The 26,036-nt window shown below is 43.0% G+C and overlaps 4 protein-coding genes across 5 annotated transcripts; 1 reads left to right on the top strand and 3 right to left on the bottom strand.

Moving 5' to 3' along the window:
- The first annotated feature begins 4,347 nt into the window (after positions 1-4,347).
- On the top strand, positions 4,348-5,378 carry atoh1b (atonal bHLH transcription factor 1b). The gene has a single exon (XM_084010572.1). The coding sequence runs from the start codon at positions 4,791-4,793 to the stop codon at positions 5,361-5,363; it is 573 nt and encodes a 190-aa protein (XP_083866698.1). The 5' UTR covers positions 4,348-4,790; the 3' UTR covers positions 5,364-5,378.
- A 344-nt stretch (positions 5,379-5,722) lies between these two features.
- Positions 5,723-9,643, bottom strand: dok3 (docking protein 3). Its single transcript, XM_084010571.1, has 5 exons — positions 9,387-9,643; positions 8,386-8,688; positions 8,037-8,127; positions 7,301-7,488; positions 5,723-7,112 (listed from the first exon to the last, which is right to left on the bottom strand). The coding sequence occupies exons 1-5, from the start codon at positions 9,558-9,560 to the stop codon at positions 6,273-6,275; spliced, it is 1,596 nt and encodes a 531-aa protein (XP_083866697.1). The 5' UTR covers positions 9,561-9,643; the 3' UTR covers positions 5,723-6,272.
- A 160-nt stretch (positions 9,644-9,803) lies between these two features.
- ddx41 (DEAD (Asp-Glu-Ala-Asp) box polypeptide 41) lies at positions 9,804-15,920 on the bottom strand. The gene is made up of 17 exons (XM_084009680.1): positions 15,766-15,920; positions 14,250-14,345; positions 13,881-14,031; positions 13,689-13,763; positions 13,504-13,564; positions 13,280-13,416; positions 13,111-13,183; positions 12,876-13,029; positions 12,571-12,707; positions 12,172-12,334; positions 11,540-11,671; positions 11,377-11,448; positions 11,185-11,281; positions 10,749-10,898; positions 10,588-10,659; positions 10,320-10,430; positions 9,804-10,167 (listed from the first exon to the last, which is right to left on the bottom strand). The coding sequence occupies exons 1-17, from the start codon at positions 15,790-15,792 to the stop codon at positions 10,031-10,033; spliced, it is 1,845 nt and encodes a 614-aa protein (XP_083865806.1). The 5' UTR covers positions 15,793-15,920; the 3' UTR covers positions 9,804-10,030.
- Positions 15,921-17,611: 1,691 nt separating this feature from the next.
- Positions 17,612-25,721, bottom strand: fam193b (family with sequence similarity 193 member B). 2 transcript variants are annotated; one of them, XM_084010489.1, is made up of 10 exons: positions 25,421-25,721; positions 23,888-24,166; positions 23,070-23,271; positions 21,420-21,638; positions 20,430-20,841; positions 20,119-20,302; positions 19,765-19,998; positions 18,006-19,041; positions 17,840-17,915; positions 17,612-17,724 (listed from the first exon to the last, which is right to left on the bottom strand). In XM_084010489.1, exons 1-10 carry the CDS (start codon positions 25,577-25,579, stop codon positions 17,628-17,630), a joined length of 2,898 nt encoding a protein of 965 aa, XP_083866615.1. In that variant the 5' UTR covers positions 25,580-25,721; the 3' UTR covers positions 17,612-17,627. The 2 variants fall into 2 exon arrangements, with proteins under 2 accessions (XP_083866615.1, XP_083866616.1); XM_084010490.1 differs by having other exon boundaries at positions 23,085-23,271.
- Between the last annotated feature and the right edge of the window lie 315 nt (positions 25,722-26,036).

The following is a 26,036-nucleotide window of genomic DNA, read 5'->3' as shown; positions in this document are numbered from 1 at the left end:
GATCAGTGAGTCAAATTCAGAAAAGAATCTATAAGATGAAAACTGACCGTAAAAATAAAAACATCTATGTGATGTAATGTTATACAAGAGGCCTGCAATCACTCTAGATCTACTGAAAGAGATGTTTGTACTTGTTTAGAATAATTTGTGCACCTGGTTTGTATATAATCTCCTCCTCACCACAGCTTCAATCAGCAGATGGCATCATCTCCAATAATCATCAATTAGAAACTATAAGTTTCACAGCATTTCATCACAGGTTAGGAGAGGTTAAATGTTGCAATGTAAACCTTGCCATTAAGGAATGTATAGAGCTGGAGACTACTATGATAAAAACAGATTGGGATTGAAGCTGTATTTTTCGTGTCCTTATATCCTCGTCCATGCATCAAAACATCATGTAAAAACTGTTATTAGGAGCACAATAGCCCGGGCATCCATTACACATTGTAAGTGTTTATCGACCGCTGACAGCTCTCAGAGTCCCCGGTGCTCAAGTGTCTGGAAGCCTTTCTTCTCCTTTTGATGGACTGGGTCTTTACAGCCTACTCCAGAGTTTGCCTATCTGCCATATGGTGTGCTGGTACAAGAAAAGAGCTCACTTGATATTGCATTTCTAGCCCGCCACACATGGCAGGAAAAGCCTCAAAAAAACAACCCTCTTCTCTTTTTGAGACATATTAAGCACTGTGAAGATTTTACTAGACCGCTGATGAGCAGTGAACTCATTTCATCCCGACTGTGGCTAATTGTGTCGTTTTGCTTTAATGTTGATCGACACGTTATTTGATTCATGACAGATTCATTCATGTGGGAGCAGCGTTTTGAGTTTTGTGTACCAAATTATCACATTTTAGAGGCTGGTCATTAAATTAAAAACAGAAAATTAAAGAAAATGTAAAGACGTAAGAGAGTAAATTACCTGAGAAATTGTACTTAATACAGTAAGTAAGATGTAGTAGACTTCTCCCATGTGAGGAAATTGTAGAATTATACATACTGACAACAAACTATTTACATTTCTGCATGAATAAAAGTTTGTTTGATAAATGTAGTGAGCAAACTGAGAAGTGTGTAATTAATTTTTTCAGCATGCTTACCTAACGTCACTTCAAAAAGTGTCATTGTTGTGAGACACGTGTCACACAAAAGGGTACCGGTTAACACCTGGGATCAATGGCGCAGGTCTGACCCCGCTGACCCGTCCAAACCACACAAGCGTCGTAACGTGTTCTCGCAGCTAGTCTCGCGATAACAGGTGCGCTACGCATACAGCACACACAAAAACATGCCCCAAAGAAGTGAAGTCGTCCTGCTGACTCAGCACAGTCCGCTCACTGTCCTTCATCAATTAGCCTTGCACCGCTTATAGGGATGACTTAACGAGCCGTTACCGTAACAAGAATATTACTTCCCCCTTTTTTTTTTTCTTTCCCCCCAAATTAATGAGGCTGCTAATTGTCGTAATTTGCGGCTGAAACCCGGGCATTGAGATTTCCCCTCTTTGCTCGGGAGAAGCACCTCCGTAGCTGCGGGTGTGCGCCGATAATTACAGAGCAGAACGCCGCCGACATCAAGAGCTTCACTGTTCCTGGTGCACGACTGGAAACACGCTCCATTGTTGCTAAAATCACGGAGTCTTTAATTAAAACACACCAAAGAGACACTCACTGCCTAGACCTCGTCTATAAACGCTGTTTGTATGTTATTATATATTTATACGTGATCAAAGTAAATATATTTTAATGGTACAATAACAATACAAATGTATAAAATAAAATGTATCGTGAAATTATAATGTTTACATTCGTTCATTTATGCGTCTGGAGAGTGCAATGAAAACTGGTCATTTTGGTTTGGTCCATAATGGTCAATTGGTAGGCTATAATTCCAGATAATTAATTCAAATTAACTCCTAAGAGTCCTCAAAAGTTTCAGCAGGTGGGGTGAACTTTTTTTTTTTTTAAACAGACGATATAACTCAACACATTAAGAATAAATAAATAAAAAATGAATAATTACTTGGATTTAAATGGAGCCAATGTAAATTATCATAATTTCTGAGGCCTATGTGGTTTGTATGGATGCATTGTGGTTCTTATAAGGTGTTGTGATGCCTTGAACAGGTGGACAAGGAAACAGAGACACTTCAAACGAAAGCCTCCAAAATTAGAGTTGAATTCATTAGGAGTCGCTTGGGGCCATTGTACCCCCCCTCCCCCCAACAGTGGTTCTGCTTTAGGAGCTTTTAAAGAGTCACCAATTGAAATGAGAAGCACTTTGACCTCACTATTAGGCCTGCTTCATTTACTAGAAATTAGCACGATGAGACAAGGTGCTCTGATTGTAACTCACTCTCTCCGATATCAGCCCCAATATTACAGAGCAGGTATTTCAGCTGATTGGACGCGTTTATGTGCTCGCCAGTTACGACACCGCCTGTGTGCCGTAATAACTGTAGAAGGTAAATAAGAGTCAAGCAGCAGCCATGGATGGAGCATGTGTTGACACAAGAGGGTGCTGCTGTTGGCTGGTTGGGTTTAGGGTCTGAATAGCTGAGGGTCAGGAGGAATAATCTGTTGGGGCGGCTGCCAGGTTCCATCACCGACGTCATGTGGCAGCTGCAGTTGTCTGCGGCGTCTCCGGTTGCCAAGTCGGTGACATATTGTGAAACGATTATTGGCTATAAACGCAGTTGTGAGGTTGCCAAGGCCGAGCGAGAGAGTTTGTTGTTTTTTCCACATTGTGTGATGTTGTGAGAGTAGACGGCCAATACCTGAACGCGTCTTCGAGGGGTTTACAAGGAGCACTTGAAGGCGACGAAGACACGATTGATCCAGCTTGTTTACATTCTGTTACAGTCAGCAGTCTACCGCTTCCTGTTTCATCGCTGTCAGAGTCCAGGAGGCACAAATGTTCCCTTTTGAGTGATTTCAGGGTTTTAACCTCAGCAGTATTGTCCAGATAACTTGTGTACTTTTAGTCCAATAATTTATGTTACAGCCAATAGTTTCAAAATGCATTGCAGATTCACTTCACAGTTTATGAAATTGATGCTACAAGTTAGAGGACCTATGAGCTCCAACTCAAACGCAACATAAAATGCTGTTGACACATGAACGCACCATTAAAACCCCCCCAAAAAGGCTACTTTAAGAACATTTTGCTGATGAGGTTTTGTGTAGAGTTTATGCATGTGGTGTACAACTTCATGTTGGCAATCACTCACCATTATCTTTTCCACTTGTAAGCGAGGGGGGAGTGAGATTTTGCATATATGCCAGTAAAAAGTCTCCATAACTCGCCGGTTGAGAGTCATGTCGTCCCCCCCGGTGGGACACACCAGTCTCTCTCCCGCAGGAGGTCAATGCAAGCTGACCTCTGAAATGTTCCTCACACCTCCTCGGCCTCCGCGGCCACGCCCCCCGCTCACACACCGCACCAGATGGGGAACGTGGCTGCATGTTTAAACCCCGAACGCAGGCTAGCAGGCTGTTGCGCTGGCAGCGGGGCTGAAGGAATGAAATATTCATGTTGTCCCCCCCCCCCCCACCCAAAAAAAAAACCTCCCAGAATGAATGGACACCCCGGGACGGAGAGCGTGCCGATTTATTCAACTAAGCGCAGGCCTCATTACACTGCTGGCGGCGAGGCAGGTCACGGTGATTTTCTTTACCAGTGCTCGACCCCGACTGTCACACACCTTCAGCCTGCACAAACAGAAGAGGAGGAGGAGGAGGAGGAGGAGGAGGAAGAGGGTCGCTGCATGTTAAGTTGGTCCAAGTCGCCATCAACACTGATGCTGAGCCGGTTCCTCTCGTGTCATCGACGACCCTAATGAGTGATTAGCTCTTGTGTCGGAGCGTCAAGTGTGAACGCGCGAGTTTGTCGCAGCGCGCGCGCCATATGGGAGACGTGGGTGACGGATGCGCGCGAGGTGCCAGGGGACACCAGCTGATATATGCACAAGGGGGCCACGTGACTAATCGAAATGAAATTACCTGACTTGATTTAGTCACACTTGGGGAACATGAAATCTAAATAATAATAATAATACGTTTTTCACCATCGCCTCTTGCTAAATGATTCATAACTCGCCTTGAGACAACTTATCGGTTATCACTGCAGACAGGTGTGTCTCACAGGCTCAAGCCTCCCACCTGTTCGTTTTATTATTCTTCCGCAAATAATCCGCCAAAGATTGTCCACTTTTACTGCTTGTGCTTGTTTGGGAACAAACCCTCCAGAGCAGGAGTCGCTTCATTTGCTCCTGGAAGAAACGCACCGAATTTACTCAATATCTGATTAACGTGTTAATATAGATATTAACCTAAAATGTGTGAAAAAAGATGATGCATTTAAAAGTATAAATCCAGCAGAAATAGTTCCCTACATGCACACTTGTTACTTCCTTTCTTTCTGGGAAACTTTACCAATAAACTTTACTGCACAAACTCCTCAGATCATCTTCTTCTAAGCCACGCTCTTAAATGATTAATACTCGCGGCTCCCCTCTGTGTGATTGTGATTGAGTTACAATGCACAATAGGAGTAAAAAAAAAGGAAAAAAGTGGAGCTTTGTTTAATTGTTCGTTGACAGGGTCAGAGGGGATGGCGCGATTGGCTGCTGCCTCCCGAGGCTGTCTGTCGGAGGGATGGGAGTGACACCAAGGTGACTGAGGGGAGGCTGTATAAATGGTTGGCGCGGTGCGAACCCCTCCACAGATCATCAGCCACAGTCTTCGGGTTTTTGACCTCTCCGTTGCACCACCACAAGGCCGTTCGCAGCGATGACTGCAACAGGAGAGCTCCCGGGCTGGTCGGAGTACCCGGAGGACTTCCATCACATCAGCTCCAAGGCGTGGATTTCGTCTGACTCGCTCCCGATGGGTAAACTTCCAGAGCGCGCGGAGACAGACTCCGAGGAGGGGGGGAAGGTGAGCCACTGCGGCCCGCAGAAGCACAGGCGCGTCGCCGCCAACGCCCGGGAGAGGAGGCGGATGCACGGCCTGAACAAGGCTTTCGACGAGCTGCGCAGCGTCATCCCCTCCCTGGAGAACGAGAGGAAGCTGTCCAAGTACGACACCTTGCAAATGGCGCAGATCTACATCACCGAGCTGTCGGAGCTGCTGACCGGCGTGGTTCACCCGGAGTGCAGGAGTCCCCGTCCGGGTCCGGACAAGACCTGCAGGAGGAGCCACTCTCACGCCGCGCAGCCCTCGAACCCGCGGAGCGGGGACCACCTCATCATATTCGGACCCGCGTCTGACCTGGGGTCAAATCAGTCAATGACTTGCTCCAGCAGCAACAGCGACGGGGAATCTTCGCACCTCAGTGACATGGAGGAAAATCTGAGACAGTGACTTATTCTGCAGTGTCTTTAATGGAAGGAGACATGTGAGAACCAAAAACTACAGCTTGTAGAAATGTTGATCATATTGAGACAGTCTTGTGTATTCTCCTGACATTTGTAATAACCTAGATGTTGCACTGCCAATGAAGAAAAGAAAATACACCAGCTGATTTTTTTTACTCCCTAAGGCCACCGAAGAGGCCTTTTTTAATGCACTTTATGTCCCGAACCATCACTAAAGACATTCACAGTGTCATTAGTGACATTTTCTAAATTAAAAACAATTATTTTCATATTTATGTATAGCTATGGGGTATTTTATGAGGATTGTTTTGCTACAATAAATATATACTTGAAACATATCTGTGCATTTTAAGTTGTTTTTGTATCTTTTACCACATGAAGCATGAAGCGTCCATGTCTGAAATACAGTGTTTTTTTGCAAAAACTGCTGATTTTTTAAATGTGAGAGAAGCCACATATTCTTTTGAAGAAAAAGTAGAAGAAGCCAATGCAAAATATGCTATTTAACTCAATGAATGCAAGAGGGAAACATTCTTTTCAAAGCTTCATAACGAAACAGTCCAACAGACAACTGTTCATTCCAATCATCGGCTTATAAATCACATTAAAGATACTGCAGCTGAAAAAAAAAAAATGTCTCTTAACATTCCAGGAGTGAAGAACAATACTTGAATCCTATTCTTGCAACAATAACAAAACAATCCACAGATTAAAATGTATTCCAGATACATTTTTTTTACACAACAGATAAACCCACAGACGTCTGCGAGCCAAAATCTGATGCCAAATGTTCCCAGCAGAGCCGATTTCAGAGGAGTGCAGCAACTAATTCGGCTTTATGGCAGTCTATCATGGTTAAAACTGCCCCTCCTGGTCTTGTCTGTTAACTAATATCCTAATGAGAAAATGGGGGGCTGCCTGCTCCGGAGGGAAGAGGTGGCTGGAACTTTGCCAGGTCCTTACAAATGATATTTGCCAGCCTGTGTTTAAAACTGCCAGGGAGCTCTGTGGGGGTAACGCTGGAAGAAGGGCTGATGGCCTCTTCCATCTCCTTTATGTCATCCACCGCCTGTGGCTGTGCGTTGTACCCCGGCTGGGGGTAGTGACTCGCAGGTTGCTGGCGCTGGTGTCGGGGCCTGGGTGGGGTGAAGCAAGGGGGCTGGGGGGCCGGCTGAGGGAGGGGTGGCAAGGAGGGCTGCGCTTGGGGATTCAAGGGCGGATGGACTTTCACATCAGAATAGAGGCACTCCGACTCTACCGGGGGTATGAACTCATCGAATCCGATCATGGGGGACGTGCCTCTCCTGACGTTGTAATAAATGCTGCCTGCCATGTCATTATCCATGTTTAAAGCATCCAGGGAATGGCAGCGTTCCTCCTCGTACTCAAATCCCTCTACCAAAGAGACACGGGGCTCGAAGAGAGACGCCCGCTTTACATTTCGTGCAAGGGTGTCGTTAATAGTAGCGTAGTGGTCGTCCTCTGTGGCAGCAAGAGCATCTGGAGGGTCGTCCAGGCCTGGAGGAAGAGGGGGCCAGTCGTCTGTGTCTAGGATAACAGGAGAGAGGTCAGCGGTGGATCGTCTGTGGACGGCGGGCGGCGGGACGGAGGACGTGCTCTCCACGGAGCACTGCTTTGATATGGCTTGGAAGATCTGGGGAGCGTGGCTGGACAGGAAGACGAACACGCCTTCCCCCGACTCGCAGCGGCGGCCTGCTTCTATGCTGAATCCACCCTGCAATCACATCCATCAACACACACTTTAAAGGAAGAGTTAAAGTGTTGAGAAACATGCTCATTTTGCTTTCTTGCTGAGGATCGATTTCTCTGCAAGAAAGCCAAATAAGTATATTCCCCAAAACGCTGAACAACAAAGTTATGCAACTGATTTTGAGCTGAATGTTCGGTGTATCATTATTTTACCTCAACCTGTCCAAATTTGCGTACGAGCCTGTACGGCCAGCGGTACAATATGTGAGCAGTATTGCTGTCCAGCAGCTCCATGGCCTCTTTTTCCCAGGAGAGCAGATACTCCCCAGCCAGCTCGCACCGCCTGGATGCCTCTGTGCTCTGGACCGTCACATGGTAATGGTTTGGAGGAAGTGTCACCTCTAAAACAGGAGAAGGAAAATGTGTGCCTCTTAAAAACATTTTTCATTTAAGGTCTGAGCAGCAGAACATCAGCAAAAGGGAATAAACGCACAGCAAATATACTCTCACGCAGAAAAAAGGCGGATTTGAAATGACTTGCATTCTACTAATCTCTCTCCGTGTGACTGGGCTGCCTGGATTTTTCAGGATAAGTGTAATCCATTAGGAAATAAAAAGAAATAAATGTGCATAAGCCAGAGCTTGCTGACGTTAATACATTCTGCCGCTCATGTTGAATAAATTAACGACTTACTTACTGCTCACATTTTCTGTGTTTCTGCTGATTTACGATGTAATAACACCAAACGCTCACTGCTAGTTTTTTCCTGGTCTTTGTCCTTTATCATAATACATCTGTAAATTTACTTTTAAGACTCTGGGTCACATTTTTGATTGTTCATACGGGAGCACTGCAGCATCACTGTAGTCTAGTTTGAAGGGGAAGGGAACACTATTGTTAGAAATTGTAAAAAAAATTGGTAGTTGATTGGCTCTCGTCTGACATTACCTTTTTTCCAAGATGAGTAAAGGTCATTGTCCTCCATGGTCAAGCCATTTCCTCTCTCGAAAGTCCCTTTGTCTGATTCCCTAGGATCCTTCTGTAAACACAGTGGCATGGTAAACATTACATGGAGTGCATTCCCTCCCCTTATCACCATTTTATGACTTCTAAGATGCAAGAAAGTACATAGCTTGTGCAAGCACACGAATTAGAGAAGTGAAGAGACAGAAGTTACAGATACTGTATTAACTTCCTCTTTCTCTGATCGTGGGTACGCTTCCTCCCGGCCTCTCCCAAAAATCGAACACCGCTGCGAATACAGAAAAATAAACCGGTGTGGAGAGATGTGCGTTACCTGGAAGGCCAGAAGACAGAGGGCACTTAGCCAGTCCTGGCTCGCCGTGGAGGCCAGGGTGTAGGTGCACTGAGTGGTGTGTAAGAAGAAGGCGGTGCACCCGGGGGGGCACGACTCCTTTGGGGCCGGGATGACACTGAGGCAGTCACTCAGGCGCACCACTTTCCTGTCAGATGATTTCAGCCGACGGATCTTCTTCAGGTCGGCAACAGCGTCCTTGTTATTTAGAATTGAGAGCTCCAACCGGCCGACCCCCGTGGTGCTGGGCTTAAAAAGCATCATCCATACTTTCCGCCATGTTCTCTGTAGCAGATCACAGAGGGGGAATGATTTAAGATGTTTTTATCATCGTTAACAGCTTCAGAAAAATGATTATCTGAGTCCAGCTGACATTGAATCAACAAAAATCTATGATTGAGTAGTTAGAAAAGTTCCCTACAGTTGACAGGCATCACAGATATCATTGGTATGAAGCATCTTCTTAATGCCCTAAATGTTAATGAAAGCCAAATAGAGAAACTCTTTCTTTTTTCATATCTTACTGCCTTTTACGTTTTACTGTAATAGTGTTTTGTAATAATACTGCCTGTAAAAGCAACAGTTGTTTTGACCTCACTAAAGACCTCAGTGATGCTGCATTTATTAATCCATGTATTACTTAATTTGATCCATGCAATCCAAACAGCAGGGACATTTAAAAAACAAATTGAGTAGTAGTGCTCTCTTGGACTTAGACTACTCAACCGTGTTGTTAACTAAAGCTTGATGTGTATTGAAAAGTAATTTATGTCTTGATATACTCTATGTCAACAGATAAAACCTCTGGATTAACATCTGCATAACAAACTGAGCCGTTATTCACTTTAACTAAGCAGTTCATTAAAGCAAAGTATTGTCACATAAAAAGGTTCACGGAGCAGTTGTTGCCACACAGACATCCAAACCAGAATTAACCACAATGTTCAGTTTCACAAGTATATCTGAATATCTGTAAAACTTACTTTTCCAAACCTGACCACGTAAAGAAACAGCTTGCCTTCCTTGTAGATGACATCCATGCTTGTAAGCCGTCTCCGATAATCTCTCACTCCAGTTCTCGATGCTCTGTAGTCGAGATGTGACCAACCAAGACTTAAAATTAGCGTTCCTACGCCACCTAGAACACTTGTTTCCATTACGTCACGGCAGCTTTCATTCTGTCGTCTACTTGTGTAAGTCCAGCCGGGTGAAGTTATCTCTGATCTGCAACTTAGGTGTTGCAAAAGAAACGGCTCACAGCTTGTGCATCGGTGTTTTCTTGAGTCAAACTTCCCTTTGCATTATTCTGCTAGTTTTAGCAACTTCCTCACAATGCATGATTTATACCACACCTCTCCATATTTACAGATAAGAACATACAAGATTATCAACAGATTAAAGTGGTTTTATTTACAACTGGAGTATCAAAACTGTATATTACAAAAGGCTACCACATCCAAAAACACGTATGACAGATTTCTAAACTGGTATACCTGCAAACGATTAGGTGAAAAACCTAAAAATACACTTCTTTCGAGAGTGATAGGACACACAGCTGCACCATTTCCTCAGAAATGTTTCTCGGTTCTGTTTTCCACTGGAGAATATTGCCTCGAATGAAAAACTGTTAGAAGTCCATGGAGCTATGAGCCAGGTAGTCTTTGCGCCCGATGTTGGTGACCTGCTTGGTCTGCATGGCCTCCAACTTGGGACAGTCTGTAATACGATGACCCAGACCGCCACAGAACGTACAGCCCCTCTCTCCTGTGAAAACATGAGAGTCAGGTATGTTAGGAAGCTGTCGGATCATGTTAGAGGAACATTTAAAAAGAGTAATTGTAGGGGAAAGCAACGGCGAAGAGCATGTAGGCTTAGAGAAAGAGAGATGTGAACTAGATTTAGTGTGAGCGACTCACCTCCGATGTCCAGCATGGTCTCGTCTCCTGTCTGGAGCACCTGGAGGACCGGAGGAACCTTCTGCTTGGCTTCAACCAGCAGAGCTTTAAGGTCCATCAACACTGACTCATCTGTGTAGTGAAAGACATACACTTCCTGTTAACTTATTGTCATTCAACACTGATCTGAGCTGGCTGAATTCACTATAATACATTGCAAATATTGGGAAAATCAATGCTCCTTTTCAGAAATGTATTGGCTTTTTGTCTTTATTGGTATTTTCCTTACCACAGCCTTTATTGATGAACGTAGTGGCTATACCAGTCTTGCCTGATCGTCCAGTTCTTCCAATTCTGTGGACTGAAACGAGACAATTTCAAACAAACAGCTTGAGCAAGGAGAACTGATGGTTTCATAATGTACCTATATATACATATATATCCTCTTACCATAGTTTTCTATCTCCTCAGGCATGTCATAATTCACTACATGCTGTATAGCTGGGAAATCCAGACCCTTGGAAGCAACGTCTGTGGCAACTAAGACATCTTTTTTCCCTTCTTTAAACGCCTCTATGGCTTTTGTTCTTTCCTCCTGATCTAGAAAATGAAATAAAATAAATGAACAAATATTGCATCAATCATATTTTGCAAGACAATGACAAATGGAAAATGTGACAGAAGTGAAATGTTGAAGAAACTATGAAGAAACGGTGGCATTTGCAAGGAGGGTGGCATCTGGTGGTCATAATGAGCAACTACAAGAAGGTTGTAAGTGTAAGGTTGTCTGTAATAAGTGTTCTTATTCCTCCACATGCAGTAATCATCATCATCACTTTGTACTGATTGCTGTGTGCTTTAAATATGAGAACATATCTCTGCGTACCTTTTCCTCCATGGATGGCCACCGCCTCGACTCCTTTGAGCAGCAGATACTCATGGATGGCATCGACATCGGCCTTCTTCTCAGCAAATATCAGCACCTGTTGGCATAAATAGGGATTTTTTTGGTAACATTTGACATGTTTGGTTGCATATTCTCGATATGTCAATGTGATAAGGAATGTGAAGTACTGACCGGAGGTGGTGTTTTCTGGAGACACTCCAGCAGGTACACCATCTTGGCCTCCTCTTTGACATATTCCACTTCCTGCACACCAAGCATATTATTTGGTTCACACATTTTTGATCAATTCCACCTACTAAGAGGGTAAACTTATTTCAGTGACAAATAAACGTACCTGGATGACATCTAAGCTGGCAGCTCCGGCCCGGCCCACGTTGATGGTGATTGGTTTGACTAGTGCACTCTTGGCAAAGTTCTGGATCTTTTTGGGCATAGTGGCACTGAAAAGCAGGGTTTGCCTTTGTCCCTAGAATAAGAAAGAACACATTATAGGACTCTTCATGTAGGGTGAACTTAAGGCTCAATTTTCATGACAAGATTTTAGCCTAAAAAAATAAAATAAGAAACCCACTATTGATTGAGCCCAGTAGCTGGAATATGGACTAATCAGCCAATCATAGGGAGTGTTTAGTTGATGACACAAGCTGTTGCCTCTTAAAGCATTAGCAAAAACTATTTCAGCTACTGCTACAGAAAGAAATGACACACTATTCTGTAACTTTAATAACATGGGCTATTTTTTACTCTAAATTTATTGAGATTTCACAGACAACTTTTAACAGAAATGCCAAAAACGCCTTTCAGTGTGAAAAATAAATTAAAAGATCGATGGTATTTCATCGAGTGGTGAATTTGTCCAACTAGTACTTTCACAACCACGTCATACATAATGGAGGGGGAAAGGAATCTACTATATTTATGATTTGGTTGCTTTTGTGTGGTGGCTGCTGCCGAGGAGGACCTCACCTTGAAATAGGAGAAGATGGTTCTGATGTCTTCCTCAAAGCCCATGTCAATCATCCTATCAGCCTCATCCAGAGCCAAGTAGCGGCAGATGTCCAGACTCACCATCTTCTTCTGCAGCAAGTCCATCAGTCTGCCAGGGGTAGCGACCATCATGTGGACACCACTGCAACAGTCACAACAAAATGAGCTTCCTGCTTGTATTTTTTTAAATGCAGTATTAGTGCATACGTCCTGAGATGGCCATGTTAAATTACTGCACTATGCATGCTTTCTGTAAGGCATTATGTCCAGAACATTGGCCTATTTTCTCCTCTCAGGATGATGTGTTGCAGCCAAATCATGCATTTTTTCCTCTTGAATTTCTGGATAAAAGACAGAAATTCTTTCACTCTTACTTACTGTTTTACTACCTCCATCTGCTCCTTCACAGACATTCCTCCAATGCAGAGGGCAGTGCGCAGCTGAGGAGCTCCTTCCTCCTCCAGCAGCTTGCAGTAGTACTCGATGATGCCATGAGTCTGTCTCGCCAATTCTCGCTGGAGTGAAGGAAAACTTATTAAAATCGGATATGCTTAGTTGCATAAAAAAAGGAAAGAAATGTTGCTCACAGTAAATGCCATCTGTCTTAAGTGCAAACACTAGGAAAATCTTTTTTTTCCAATCCACCAAACTGCATTGCAAGCTGTTTGTCCTGTGTCTCTTACTGAGGGACAGATGATGAGTCCATACGGTCCCTCTCTCTTAAAGAAAGGCAGCCTTTTCTCCTGCTCCAGGGAAAACATGATGATGGGCAGCGTGAAGACCAAAGTCTTTCCAGAACCAGTGAAGGCTATGCCAATCATGTCTCGACCTGACAGACTACAGACAAACATTGTCAGTTCATGAACAGTTTACGTGTGCTCCATATTTGCATAATATATGTGCATTTGCTGTACTTACACTGTAGGGATTCCTTGAATTTGAATCGGCGTCGGATGTACAATCCCCTTCTTTTTCAAACCTTTTAGAATTGCTGCAAACAAAATTTTGTTGTCAGTTGTTTATCATGTGGGACCATTAAAGGCTTTGGACAAAAGAACAATGTGTGGGAGAAGGAGGGTGTTTTAACCTGGTGGAAGCTTCATCTCCCTGAAGCTTTTGATTGGAGGAGGGATGCCGTCTCCATCAGAAAGGATGTGAAACTTCTTCCTGACGCGCTCGTGTCGGGTGGTTGGCATGTTCAGGATGTAGCGTGGTGCCAACCAGCTATAAACAACAACCACATTAAATGAAATGTTGAAAAAAACACGACAAACAATGTGACTTTATAGAATGAACTGGTCAAGAGCGTACCTTGTTTTTATGGGATCATCATAGATGATACCTTTGGCCATTTCCTTCACAGACATCAGAGCTGATAGGAGAGTTTAGTAAAGCATTAGTTTTCAAGTTTAGAACATTTTGCACAAACAAAAGTTGCACAAACTTTAAATCTGATTAATATTTCAACAGCTGAACTTGAAGCATTATAACTTTACCTCTGCCCTCTGCAACGCTCTCAAGAATCTTCTCTTCCTCTTTCAGCTGTTTCTCCTTGGCTGACTCCTTACGGGCTGTAGATACAAAAAACAACTGTAAGATCACAGACTCAATATGGTAATATTTAATTAGCAGCATGATGAGAATACCAACAATCATAATACAGAGTGGGTCACATTTGAATAGGATACCTTCGGCTTTTTCCTTGAGGTGCTGATGCTGGTCAAGGAGACTGACATTGGAGCGTGGACCGAGACCCTCGTCCTCATCCCTCTGCTCCTCACCAAAGTCCTTCAGGTCGTCGTCCACTGCCTTTCCTCGCAGACGTAACATCTTCTGTAGCTGTGAGGTACAGGTTAAAAACATAAACATCACATTTGACATGTGGCTACCGTGTAGGAGTGTAACAATATGGGCATTTGTATTGCTATTGTATTGTTCGGTAGCTGGTTTCGCGTGGTTAGCGTGGTTAATCAAGCTCATGCATAATGAGGTGCGGTGGATCGGATTGGTGTATCCTTTCTACTTGTGTCAAAACAATACAGTGCACAAACACTTACCATCTGTTGTTTTCTAATTTTGACGGGGACATACGGAACATAATCGTCATCTTCTGATCCTTCTGAGCCAGACCTCTCTTCCTCCCCATGGGATCTCTGTACAAACACATTATCATGAGTCACTCTTGGGTTAGAGCTCAGCGTTCATCCAGAACGGCCTTCATACACATCCAGCGGAGGTCCTTCCGTCGTATGCAAAGCAGCTGGTACAAAAACAGGATCTGATGCAGTGATTATTTTCAGAAGATTATATAGAATATTACCACAATACATTTTCACACAGGTCTATTTATTGAATGTGACTGATCTGTATACAACAGAGTCATATGCCAGCATGCACCAAATGGATCTGCACAGTATTGCAATAGGATTTTGACTTGTATATATTAATATGTTACACTTTTTGACATCGTGCTTTGGTTAGCTTTTGTCAAAGCTGTAGCAATGGACACAACACATCTGACTAGTGTTGTGCAGAGTTCTGCCTGCCTGCTGAGAATTGCATGCAACGCACAATGAAAGCCAACAGACATTGGTGTTTTATTATATTGAGTAGAAGAAGCTCAGTTGGAGAATTCCCTTGATCTACCTATTATTGGTCGGAAATATGCAAGGTTTGCGTGATACATCTCTCAATATTTCTCTTTGGGTTTTGTTAAACATTTACAGTTACGTTAAATGGCTACAGTATTCTAAAATTTAGTTTTAAATTGTAGGTTTGAATGAAAACCCACTCTTTCAAAGTCAATCAACTTCAATTTGTGCCAATAGTGTCTTTGCAGAGTGTTAAGGTGGGAGATGCATAAATCGGTATCCTAGGCACTGATTGTAGCTGCCGATTAATGGATTAATTACATTATTAAATGTATTTAAGTTCACACTCAAGCCAAAATGACATTTTATTTATAGATCTGTACAAATTTAGTCACATATGGACATATGTTCTACTGGACACGCTTATTTGACCCTTTTAAATTTCACTTAGTTTATTTAACTGCCGACTGTTTCTCGTGGAAATAAGGTATATTGCAAGTATATTGTGTTGCTAAATCATAATTAAAACGTGAAGTGACGAAGCGTTACAGGACTCAGGAGTTTCCCAACTTTACATTGATACCGAAAACATAATAATTAGGTCCACACTATTATTTTTCAGCTGCTTATTAATACCGTAAAATGCATTCAAGTTCTCGTAAAATTATTAACTCTTGGTAGGTATATTCAGAGTCGACTTTCAGGTTAATATAAACGTCCACATTACGTTGTGAATTACGTCATTTGATCGTTAAAAACACGATTTCACGACATATGAATGAAAACCCCATAATATTCCAACACTTTAGTTTTAACGTTATTCGGTGACCAGTTCCAGTTATTTCAACGGCGTCACTGTTGACATTTATGCCCGTTTCCCGAGTTAGTTTGACTAGCTTGCTAACGTTAGCAAGCTAATGGTAGCTAGCTAACGTTAATGTAACCTCATCACACCGTCAACGACAGAATACGCGTAACTTACCTTTTTGAGTCGGTTTTCGACCTCCATTTTATTTATGAATACAGTGACGTTCTCTATATACGCGAACTACGGAGCTGTTGATCAAATAGCCGGCAAACAATTCAATAAATAGACCTAAATCCACATGTTTACACAAACACAGGAAGCTCTGCTAATGTACGGAACGCCGGGAGGGTCAAACCTAAGGGAGCCGCCGTGCGTCCACTTTTCAACCGCAAATCCGTCTGGAGTTGGAGACGCAGCGCGTGCAAATCATTAGAAGAGCAAACCAAATAGATAAACTAAAAAAGCAAAACACCACACTTTATTTTTTTGTCAAAACTGTATTATTTTTAATCTTTCTGAACGAAAGATTTTTTTCACAGTATCAAAAGTGAATTTTTAAAAAAAGAAACAAAGCCAACATACACTTGGCTATTATTGATATAGTATAAATCTACATTCGAAACATTAAGATAATCTTCTCTAATTGAATATAACCTGGAAAGCATCAGAGATGTTATATGAAAACAAAATCTCAGCACAGATTTCAGGAAAGAAATGATCCACCTCAATGAAAGCCATCAGCTAAAAACATGGTTACTGGTGTAGCTCTCAAGGCCCAAATGTATGAACTCTTCAGTGATATTCCTTTAAAAGATGATCAACACTTGGACTTAAGATAGGCTAGCTGGGGTACAGGGTGCCACCAAGGTCACAGTACAAGGAAAAGAGTAGTATGGTTGAAAATATCTCTCTCTCACACACACACACAACCCCCAGAAATGCATGACAAAGGCTCAAAAGGGCCCAAAATAATCACTCAATAAGTACAAGCATTGAAATGAACTGTGCCAAACAATGTGTGATGGTTCCAATATTAAAATGAACATTGCACACTGGTGTACCTGTCACAGCTGGGGTTATTATAACAGTTTGAGAGGGAGAAAACCGGGGTAAGGATGATAGATGGCAAAGTCTATATTGGCTCTCGCTATATAATTGCTCAAGAAAGAACAGGGGATTGCCATTGAAGCAATAGACATTTAACGTTTCCCAATACAAGACTGGGGGACAGTATTTAGAAGTTTCAGTTCTACATGTCATGCATGGGGACGTATTTTCAGGAGTCCTTCATCGGATTGAGATCTTTTTAAGATGCGAGCCAAGTGTAAATGTATGTTTTCCCACTGGGTTGTGTTGGCGTTGTACTAAACGTTCTCATTTTATTTAATATAATTTAATACAAAAGGGCAATCAAGTGTTCGTTTCACCAATCACTAAATCATTTCAATGATCATAATAAAAATGTTGAGAAAAGTATTCCAATCGATAAATATCAACAACCACGCAATGCGCCGCTGTCTGTTTTTGAGTTAAAATCAATGCAACTGTTGCGATTAGGTCAAAATGTTGTCTTGTGCTCTTTTTTTTGACAGTATAAGACAAATGGTCTCTAGAGTCTACTGGTGTAGTGAGCTGGAAACTAGTAATGCTGAATTCAGAAGTTTAACAACGTTAAAATGTCTCAGATTTGTGATAAAAACATTTATTTCATGTAAGGTAATTGTTTACATACTACATACGTAAGCACATGGATGCAGTGGATTTCAACAGACTTTTTTCCATTTTTGCATCTCTCATTTAGTGAACATTGCAATAATAGCAAAGGGAGGAGTTGGCCTTGAGAATGATCCCTGGCTTGTCAGCCACAAGTTATGTTTCAGTCCTCTGAATGGAGAGTATGATTTTGAACCAGGGTCCCTTGGCTTAGTAAGGAAGAGAAGAAAAACAGGGAATGAGAGAAGGCCTCAGGCCAAATGGGACTCTACTGAAAGAGTTTGTGGTGTGAAGTTTTTTTTCCCCCCTGGCACTCATCCAAGTTATTGAGCTGCATTGGAAGGAACCTTTTTGAGGCTGAAGTTGGACCAATTCACTGCTACCTTCTGGCGAGTTTGTTTCGCAGAATCAAGGCAAAACCTAGAGGGGACGAAGACAGACAAACAAGAGGAGGAGGAATGTCCAGGTTTAGTGATGCGCTTACTGTTAATCAATGCAACGGTTTAGTGCTGATACACTGCTATGTTAAGCCTACCTTTTGAAGTATTCCACTTCCCGGTCAATCTCATCCATTTCTGTTGGATCCACATCTTTAGGGAGAAATACATCATCTAGGGAATAACGACAAAGATGAAACATTAGCACATTACAAATTACAAAATTCAAATTAGGCACCAAGTGTTAAAGATAGTTTATTGTACCGATACCACTGCCAGATTTTTCACCCTTGTTCTTGTTCTTCTTATTTTTCCCCTTGGCTTGCTGGCCATTTGTCGAAACGGCGGAGTGAGCTTTGCTCTCGGAATCCTGCTCAGATCGACGTATTTCTGCTTCACCTTTCCCTCTCTGGGCGTTCGAGAGGCCACCATTCGCAGCATGTTTTGACAATCTGCCTTCCTCAGCTTTCTTGGGCCCATTTCTCTGGTTGTCTGCAGAGTGCTGGGGCTGTTTGTTGCCAGCTCTTGAGCCATTAGAGGCATTTTCTTTACACTCGTTGCTTTTCTGTGCGTCATTCCCAGAGGCAGCTTTGGTTTGTTTGTTGGAATTTTGCTCGGCCACAGATTGCTCCTGTCTTTGCTGCTGCTTTTTATTCTTCTTTGACTTTGCGCCAGCGTTCCCAACCGTTGTGTTTTTGGGATCGGGGGCATCCTCATTCGATTTAGCCGTAGCTTGGGCTGGCACCTGAGGCAAACTGTCAGATCCGGCGGAAGTGCATCTTTCTGGGGAACGAACCCTTATGAGCTTTGAGAGACTGGGGGTAGTGTGCAACCGCTGGATGTCCTTGGATCCAGCAGTGACCCCTGATGCCGTGGTGGGATTAGGGGATGAGACCGTGGTTGTGTCCTCCCATCCATTAACCAGGTCCAGGTGGCTCTTAAAGGTTCCCAGTGAAAGAGGGGCCAAGTCAAGGTCTATCTGCTGCAGGTCAGAGGAACCATTGAGATGGGACAGTAAATGGTTGCCCTCCAACGTGGCTGCCTTCTTTGGGAAGTCATTAACATCCAGATTGAGGTCATACATGCTAAACGAGGCCCGGATTGAGTCTTTGATGGTGTTCTTAATTTCCTCGAGCCGACTGGTGAGGAAACTGTTGACGCGCTCAAGCTCCAGCTGAGGCCAATCAAGCAACCGACTGGCTTCTGAACCATCAGGGAGGGGCTCGTCGTCGTCGACCGGCTCAGATGGATTGGAGTGGGGGTCGCTGCCTGCAGCACCCATGCCCTGCTGAGCCTTTTCCTGAAGCAGAAATGGAACAGGTTTGAGAGTGTGGACAGGTACACACACAAAAGGTCAGTGAGATTATACATTACATACTATTTTCGTATCAAAACTGCCAAAATATGGCTTCAAATGTCAGATTTGTAATGTTGTTTACTTGTTCTTAGTTAGTTCCTCATTTTAAATTCTAATCTATAAATCAAAACCAGTTTTGACAGTTATATTCTCCATATTTTATAAATAGGCATTCACCAACTTAATATTCTGTAATTATCTCTCTATATAGTAGTTTTCGTTAGTGGAGGTGCCTAACTATGCATAAGGGCCTAACAGGAAATTATCCAATGTTACAGATTTATCTCAGCGATATCACCCTCACTGTTTACTGTTAGTCCTCTTAATGCTATATCAGAGCTGTATTTTAAAAGGGACAGTGTTTAGGATCTACCTTTTCCAAGTGCAAAGCCATGGCAACACCGTTTGCAGTGGTCAGAGGCCACTCTTACCATAATAACATTATGGTATTATTACATTAGTCAGAGGGCACCATGCAGTACCAAGGTTAACTCTGCAAGGTGCACTCTGCACCTCACGTAACGGCAGTTTAGTGTGTCGGAGAACTACGGTTGGCTTCAGGTAATGTAAAGACATGAAAGACTCAAAGACGCAAAAGCCAGTATTTAGTTTGCTAGTTCAACAACAACAAAACATTCCAACACATCGATTCTAAAGTCATCGTACCTTCTTCTTCTGTTTGTGTCGAGCCCTTTTGGCAGCCTTGGCACTGTTGACCGGTTTGGGTTCTGAACTGTTGATGAAGTCTAGCAGCTCATCTACGTCCCGGTTGTCGATGGCACCGGCCACCGTCAGTTCTGAATCCTGACGCTGAGGCAGCTCCTCTTTACGCCGGGTCAGACGTGAGCGGAGCTTCTCTCGGATTTCAGCGTAGTTACGGCTGGTTGGTGCCGCTGGAGGCTGTGACCAAATAATAATGTATCAGAAAATATTTTTCATGTTAGCTTTTTGTGAATGTTTAACGAGTGTGTAATTGCAAAGGGAACTCTTAATTTACGACAGAAAAAACACTTGACGTACCGCATTGTGTCCAAAGAACTCGCAGTAGCAGCAGTCGCAGTACTTCCCGTCCTTCTGGTTGGTGGAAGAGGAGGCACAGGAGCTCCTCTCAGAGCTGCTGTCTTCATCCTCCCCCTCCTCCAGCTCAGACGAAGGGTGGCACAACGTCCCATTAGTCATTTTGTGCCCCTTACATGCCTGGTCCCTACAACAACAACAATGACAACAAAAAAGAAAATAATCGACAATGACCCCCAGAGGCATTTGTATTTCAAATCAATACAGCTACAGAAGTGGTGCAAGAAAATCAATGTTGAGGTAGTAATACTGACCTGCAGGCTCCAGCTGTCAGATGGCCCACATTTGATGTGGCCACTGTTCCCGCACTGTGTCCATTACATGGATGGTTACAGCCCATGACAGACGTGCCCAGTTTGCTGTGTTGTGTGTTCACGGCAGGAATGTGGGAGTTTTTGCACGGGCTGGGCTTATGGACAGATGTTGGACTGTCTGGACTGGGAGAAGTGAGTTTGGCCGGAGGGCCGTGGAGGTTTGGTACCAGTGGGGAGAAGGGAGCGTGGGCTGGCACACCAGTGCCAGATGAGGACGTTAAGTGGGCATGCTGCCCAGAGTTTGGCTTCGGGGGCAGGAGGGAGGAATGCTGGGAAGATAGGCCTGTGGGACTGTTGGGGGGTACCGACAAGTCTGTGTGTTGATGGTGGTCACTGGGGTGGAAGGCTTCACCTGGGTAACGGAAAATCATGAATACAAATGATTTTAAGATCGCAAACACTACATTTTCTTTTCAAATAATGCATATTGTGTGTTCTGGTCCGCAGTTTATTTCTCATGATATCGTATTGGCTGAAATCAGTTTCAGGACTGAGAAGTCGGATTGGTGCATCCCTACTTAAATGTAAAATAAGTTGGTCCACTTTTCTATGTTTACTTTGAAATTGAGTTCGAATTAAATTACAAGCACTGCCTTGCCAATTTGGTTAAGTACAAGAAAAGTTTTTTCTATCTAAATACAAGATCTGTGGAATATAAATAATCTTGTTCAAATGATGGCATCCATGACAGTATTTTGGTCTAAAAATCATAAAATTGAAGCTGAAAAATAACACAAGAAGAATACATTTCTTCAAACTTCTTAGATACGTTTTCAAATTAAACTTTTTTTATTTTATCTCCTTATATATTCCTTCCCCTTAACACTACAGATTCAATTCAATCTTAAACACAGTTCGATGAAAGGATTCTATACTGGGTTGTGATGTCACAGAATGCTACTGAGCCCCGACAGGCACAGGACATATTACCTGGTGGTGTTGGTCGACGGCACATGGTCTTGAAGTGCTTGGGAGTGGTCTTACAAAGGTCTGCTGAGGTAGACAGAGGGTTCCCAGCAGAAGATCCACTGGAATTCTGGGATGACGGGTGACTGTAGGGACAGACTTTAGTCCCCGACGTTTTAGCAGATTTCCCAGGTGCTTCGTGAAGTCCTCTTTTCTCGTGACAGGCTGATCCTGCTGTTATACCTGGAGATGAAAAAAATGTTTGAAAAGGGAATAGATGTTAGATTTAAAACAATATGACGGTTACAATAAAGCAAAAATACTTTTGATTACTGCCAAGCTTTCCACAAACATAGGAAACAATGACTTAGCTGTTCACCATTTCATTTGTTGGCATATTATGGTCAGTAATTATTTGACCACATCACCATAATGAATCAGTGAGTTTGAGAGCTTTGATCAATGCTCTTGACTCTTGAGTTACTGTTTGGACTGTGGTTTATGTGTATAATTGCCTGCTCTTTGGGGGCAAGTTTGGACATGTTCAATTGTATGAAAGTTATAAAAGGGTTACTGCTTGAGGAACAAAACAAGCATTGAAAGCATTTTTAGCCCTGCCTGAAGGATAAAACCTCATTATGTTAACCAAAATACAAAATGAGGAAGTATAGATAGCTTCTGCATGCGAGTTACTTTGTAATACACACCTACTAAACTACTGAACAGTCAAATAACAGTTGTCAATGTCAGTGTTAACCTTAATGTCTTACTACAGGTTGAAAAATGTATTCATGTTTAGGCATAATTTAAGGAATGTAATAATAATAATAATAATAATAATAATAATAATAATAATAATATATACAGTATATCGCTGCAGCAATGACTTTTTTTTTGAAACAACACCGGACTTTCACATGGTTCCCTCGACAAAAAACCAATAGGATTTTTCCAATGGATTTTGGATTATTGCAGAAAATAAGCTCTGTGCCAAACACCAGCCTGTGTTACTTGCATGTTTTGTTCAGCAAGATAATCTTCATGAATGAACACCAGTTTTATGATTCTTGAAGCGTGAATGCAATTGCAAGAAGTAAAAAGCTAACATTAGGCTATAACTCAATCAAACCACGGGTACATGAGGGTGAGTACACACACAACGAGGCTATAAAGGCCTCATTTAGCCAGCAGCTTTTATTTAAAGTGTAAATGCTATCTAATTTCTGCCTTTTAGGATTCATTCCAGCAACACTTTATTTCTACGCAAAACAGTTCATGTTTTTCTTGCTATTTTAAGTCATATTGTCTGATTTAGTTAAATCAGTTTTGTTGTAAATTCAGTTATTTTTAAATGTACCTCCATCGTCTAAGTGCATTTGGTAGCTTTGACAGCTTATCTTAAATCATTATTCCAGCTTTCAAAATTAGCTCTAACGACCTCCGGAACTGGAGCATCGTAAGCTTTTGTTCTTCCAAGATGTAATAGACTAGCACCTGAACAGACAGCTAAAAATGTACCACACATATACTGCAAGCAAGCGAACAAGCCATCCGTAGAGAATTTCTGTCAATTTCACAAAACTGAAACTTGCAACACCGCCGGAAATTTAGGTCTGTGCCGTTTTCAGCAATTACTGTCAATGTCATTAAATGTTCTCTGGAGCTGTGTATTACCCTGTGATGACAGACCTTGTTGTGAGTGTGAAGAAGTGTTGTGGTTGCAGTGTTCCCCTCCGTTGGTGTGGGCAGAGTTCCAAAGACCTGACAGTTTATGGGCTGACAGGAAGGAACTCGGGTCCCAATCCACAGTACTTTGCTCTGGGTAACCGTTCCCACAGCTCTGGGACTTACAGGAGGAAGAGTGTGACAATGGTACCTGAAGGGAGAGAAAAAGAAAACGTGTTAATGATAGGGCAGTGTACACGAGCTTACATTTTGCACCAGTATACCAATACAAGCTTGTAATACATTGAAGGGTGTGACAAGCAAAAACATTTTATATACGCATTAATCAATCTTGAGTATACGAAAAAAAATCAATGCAATCCATTCTGGTCCTTTTTTCCCCCCAATTTGAACATCTGCTAGTTTAACTCAATTATCAACAAAACATCTTGAAAATCTTGTTAATCTGCAGTCAAGCTTAAGTGTGATGATAAAGCAGTGCTTTCATGTTAATTATTTATGTTAAAACAACTAAGAAAGCAAAGGTAATGGCTGCTGCTGCCTTGCATGTGTGACAGAGACACAGACACAAAATAAGGTACTTGTGAAGGGGCAAAAAGTAGCAAAAAATGTTTAAATCCAACAGCACATTTAGACAGATTTATTTAGTGAGTAAGCACGTGCAAACGCAATGCCGTGTATATGATGAATAAAGATTAAATGACTTCAGTCGCCAGAGACCCACACACTTTTAACTAAAAAGGTAGCAAAAAGATGTTGTGAAAAGGATCCAGACATATGACCCAAATCAGTCCGCTTTTATTTACCGGCGTCGGTTGCTCTTGGGTGCTCCGCCTCTCCTCCTCTTCCACGCTCTTGCAGCAGCTCTGACATATCCACAGAGGCACCTCTCCCAGCAGGGACTGAGACAGCGAGGGCACCGCATCAGCAAGCTTACGCCCCGGCGCCTCCCGCAATAAGGCCTGGGAGAGCGCAGGCACACCATCAGCCAGCTTGGTCCCGTGGCCCCCGGGGAGTCCATTCATGGAGCTTGCTCCCCAGTCCTTAAATTCTCGGTGGCACAGGAGGCAGCAGGTGTGCATGGGCTGGGTAGTGGAAGCGAGGATAAAGCGGTCAAAGAACAGCCATTACCAGTTAGAAACATGAAAAAATAAGGTCTGCTAGGTCAGAATAAGTTCTACAATATCAGACAATGCCAACCTAAAGTAGAAGGAAATCAAAAAGCGATACAAAGCGTCCTCCAGATAAAAGGTTGATTCAACACATAGCACTGTAGTTACACACAGATGTTACCAGTATTTACTCATATGGCATCAGTATATGATACATATAAGCTTTTAGAGATAACCAGCTTATTTAAAAAATACCAAAAAAAAGCATTACACATTGCCCAAAAATAATTAATGAGACGTTTTTTAAACGGACATCTTACACACGTGGTATACAATGTAATTACTCAATGACTTTCAGGCAAGTTGTAAGGCTCAGAGGTCAGTCGTAAGGTTAGTTGGGTTGGCTGATGTGACAGTGGTCAAGTCTGCAGCGGACCATCTTTTTCTTTTTTCGGCTAGTGTTTACCCTCAACTTAAGAGAGCTAATGTTGCCAACTCCCGTTTCAGCTAGGCATCACTGGCTGATAACTGCATGAATTTAAACTTTGGGGGGGTATACGCTGCTGTCAACCTCGCGACAGAATACAGCAACAACAACAACAAAAAAGTTGCACCGTGTAAAAGAGTCCAATAAAACAAGCCGAGCCATGAATGAGAGTTAGCTAGCCTTATTATGAACCCGTTACCTCTCTCTCGGCTAACTAGCTAATTAGCTAGCTAGCTAGCAGCTGTTTAGCTACTGTTGGCTGAGTGGGCTCCCGTGGATGGGCTCAAGTGTGGGCAGAAAGCACGTTTGCAGCACGCTAGCTGGGGATGATAGCCCGGCTAGCCTACTATGCTAAGGTTAGCTGGGCGGATGGAGAGCTGTAAACGCTAAGAAATGGGACGACCTGTCCGAGGCACAATGTCACCTGTCCGGCAGAGGAGATGGGCTTGCAATGCTAGCCACACTGCCTGTACGAGTCTGCTCGCTAAGTTGAGCGTATTATTTATTTAATTCCCCCATCAAACAACGTTAAGAGCTCAACATCCACGAGAACTGCATACACATTAAAATAGCTTTCGAGTCTGCCAACGGATGCAAGGAACTTCACCTCTGCAGGATATGGCTAACATTACAAAAAAACAAAAAAGCACAATGGGTGATGCTAGAGAGGTGCTAGCTCGGAGGCTAGCTAGCCTATTTTAAAAAATCCAGCGATTGCTGCCTGCTGCTAGCTAACCTACCTGGTTCGCCCTGGTAGTAGCCAGCCTATCCAGCCCAGCATCTCCACCGCCACCGTCAGCTGCATCGCCGGGAGAGACTGGGCTCTTCGATACGGTCTGCTGTCCAGGCGCGAGCTCCTTCTGGGCGACCCCTTGCTGCTTACTTTTCTTCCTCGCCATGACGGTGGTATTTATAATACGCTTTAGCCAAGTTTGCACCAGTTTAGATGATTTGGAGAGCACACTTTCGTTTCTTCTCGGACCTCAAAATGTTCTCTATCTCCTCTAGTCAAGACAACAGTCAATATGGCGGAGGACTGGCACACTCAGGAGTTCATAGGTTAAAGATACTACTGGCAAAGAGGCTTCACTGCCGTACGGAGAACTCAACTGAAACGCAACACAGGCGGTGAAGCCAGATGCCGCCATATTTAGTAAGGGCAAGCCTTTCCTCTTCTGCTTATGTGTATGAAAACACAAATAAACACATCGTCCGCGCTTGGAGGAGCTATTCAAACGAACGTTTTAGTGTTTGAAACATATTGACAGAGTATATAATTGTATGATAGCCAAATATGTATGCATATATAATATGGAAATAGCTTCCTAATGTACACAGTATGGAAAGAAAAGTAGA

The sequence above is a fragment of the Eutrigla gurnardus genome (assembly GCF_963514095.1).
Source record: "Eutrigla gurnardus genome assembly, chromosome: 5".
NCBI classification, from domain to species: domain Eukaryota; kingdom Metazoa; phylum Chordata; class Actinopteri; order Perciformes; family Triglidae; genus Eutrigla; species Eutrigla gurnardus.
Note: the sequence above shows the minus strand (reverse complement) of the source record. Positions and strands in the feature narration are given on the sequence as shown.

Excerpts from the sequence above, each read along its gene's own strand:
- atoh1b (XM_084010572.1), top strand. The coding sequence starts at position 4,791 with ATGACTGCAACAGGAGAGCTCCCGGGCTGGTCGGAGTACCCGGAGGAC.
- dok3 (XM_084010571.1), bottom strand. The coding sequence starts at position 9,560 with ATGGAAACAAGTGTTCTAGGTGGCGTAGGAACGCTAATTTTAAGTCTT. Across the intron at positions 8,689-9,386 it reads ACGTGGTCAGGTTTGGAAAA|AGAACATGGCGGAAAGTATG; the intron begins GTAAGTTTTACA and ends GATCTGCTACAG. Across the intron at positions 7,489-8,036 it reads TTACTCATCTTGGAAAAAAG|AGGTGACACTTCCTCCAAAC; the intron begins GTAATGTCAGAC and ends CTCCTGTTTTAG.
- ddx41 (XM_084009680.1), bottom strand. The coding sequence starts at position 15,792 with ATGGAGGTCGAAAACCGACTCAAAAAG. Across the intron at positions 11,672-12,171 it reads CCATCTTCTCCTATTTCAAG|GGACAAAGGCAAACCCTGCT; the intron begins GTGAGGTCCTCC and ends TTCTTATTCTAG. Across the intron at positions 11,449-11,539 it reads CCAGCTTAGATGTCATCCAG|GAAGTGGAATATGTCAAAGA; the intron begins GTACGTTTATTT and ends CTTGGTGTGCAG.
- fam193b (XM_084010489.1), bottom strand. The coding sequence starts at position 25,579 with ATGGCGAGGAAGAAAAGTAAGCAGCAAGGGGTCGCCCAGAAGGAGCTC. Across the intron at positions 21,639-23,069 it reads ACAAGGTCTGTCATCACAGG|GTATAACAGCAGGATCAGCC; the intron begins GTAATACACAGC and ends TTTCATCTCCAG. Across the intron at positions 19,999-20,118 it reads AGTTCTTTGGACACAATGCG|CCTCCAGCGGCACCAACCAG; the intron begins GTACGTCAAGTG and ends ATTTGGTCACAG.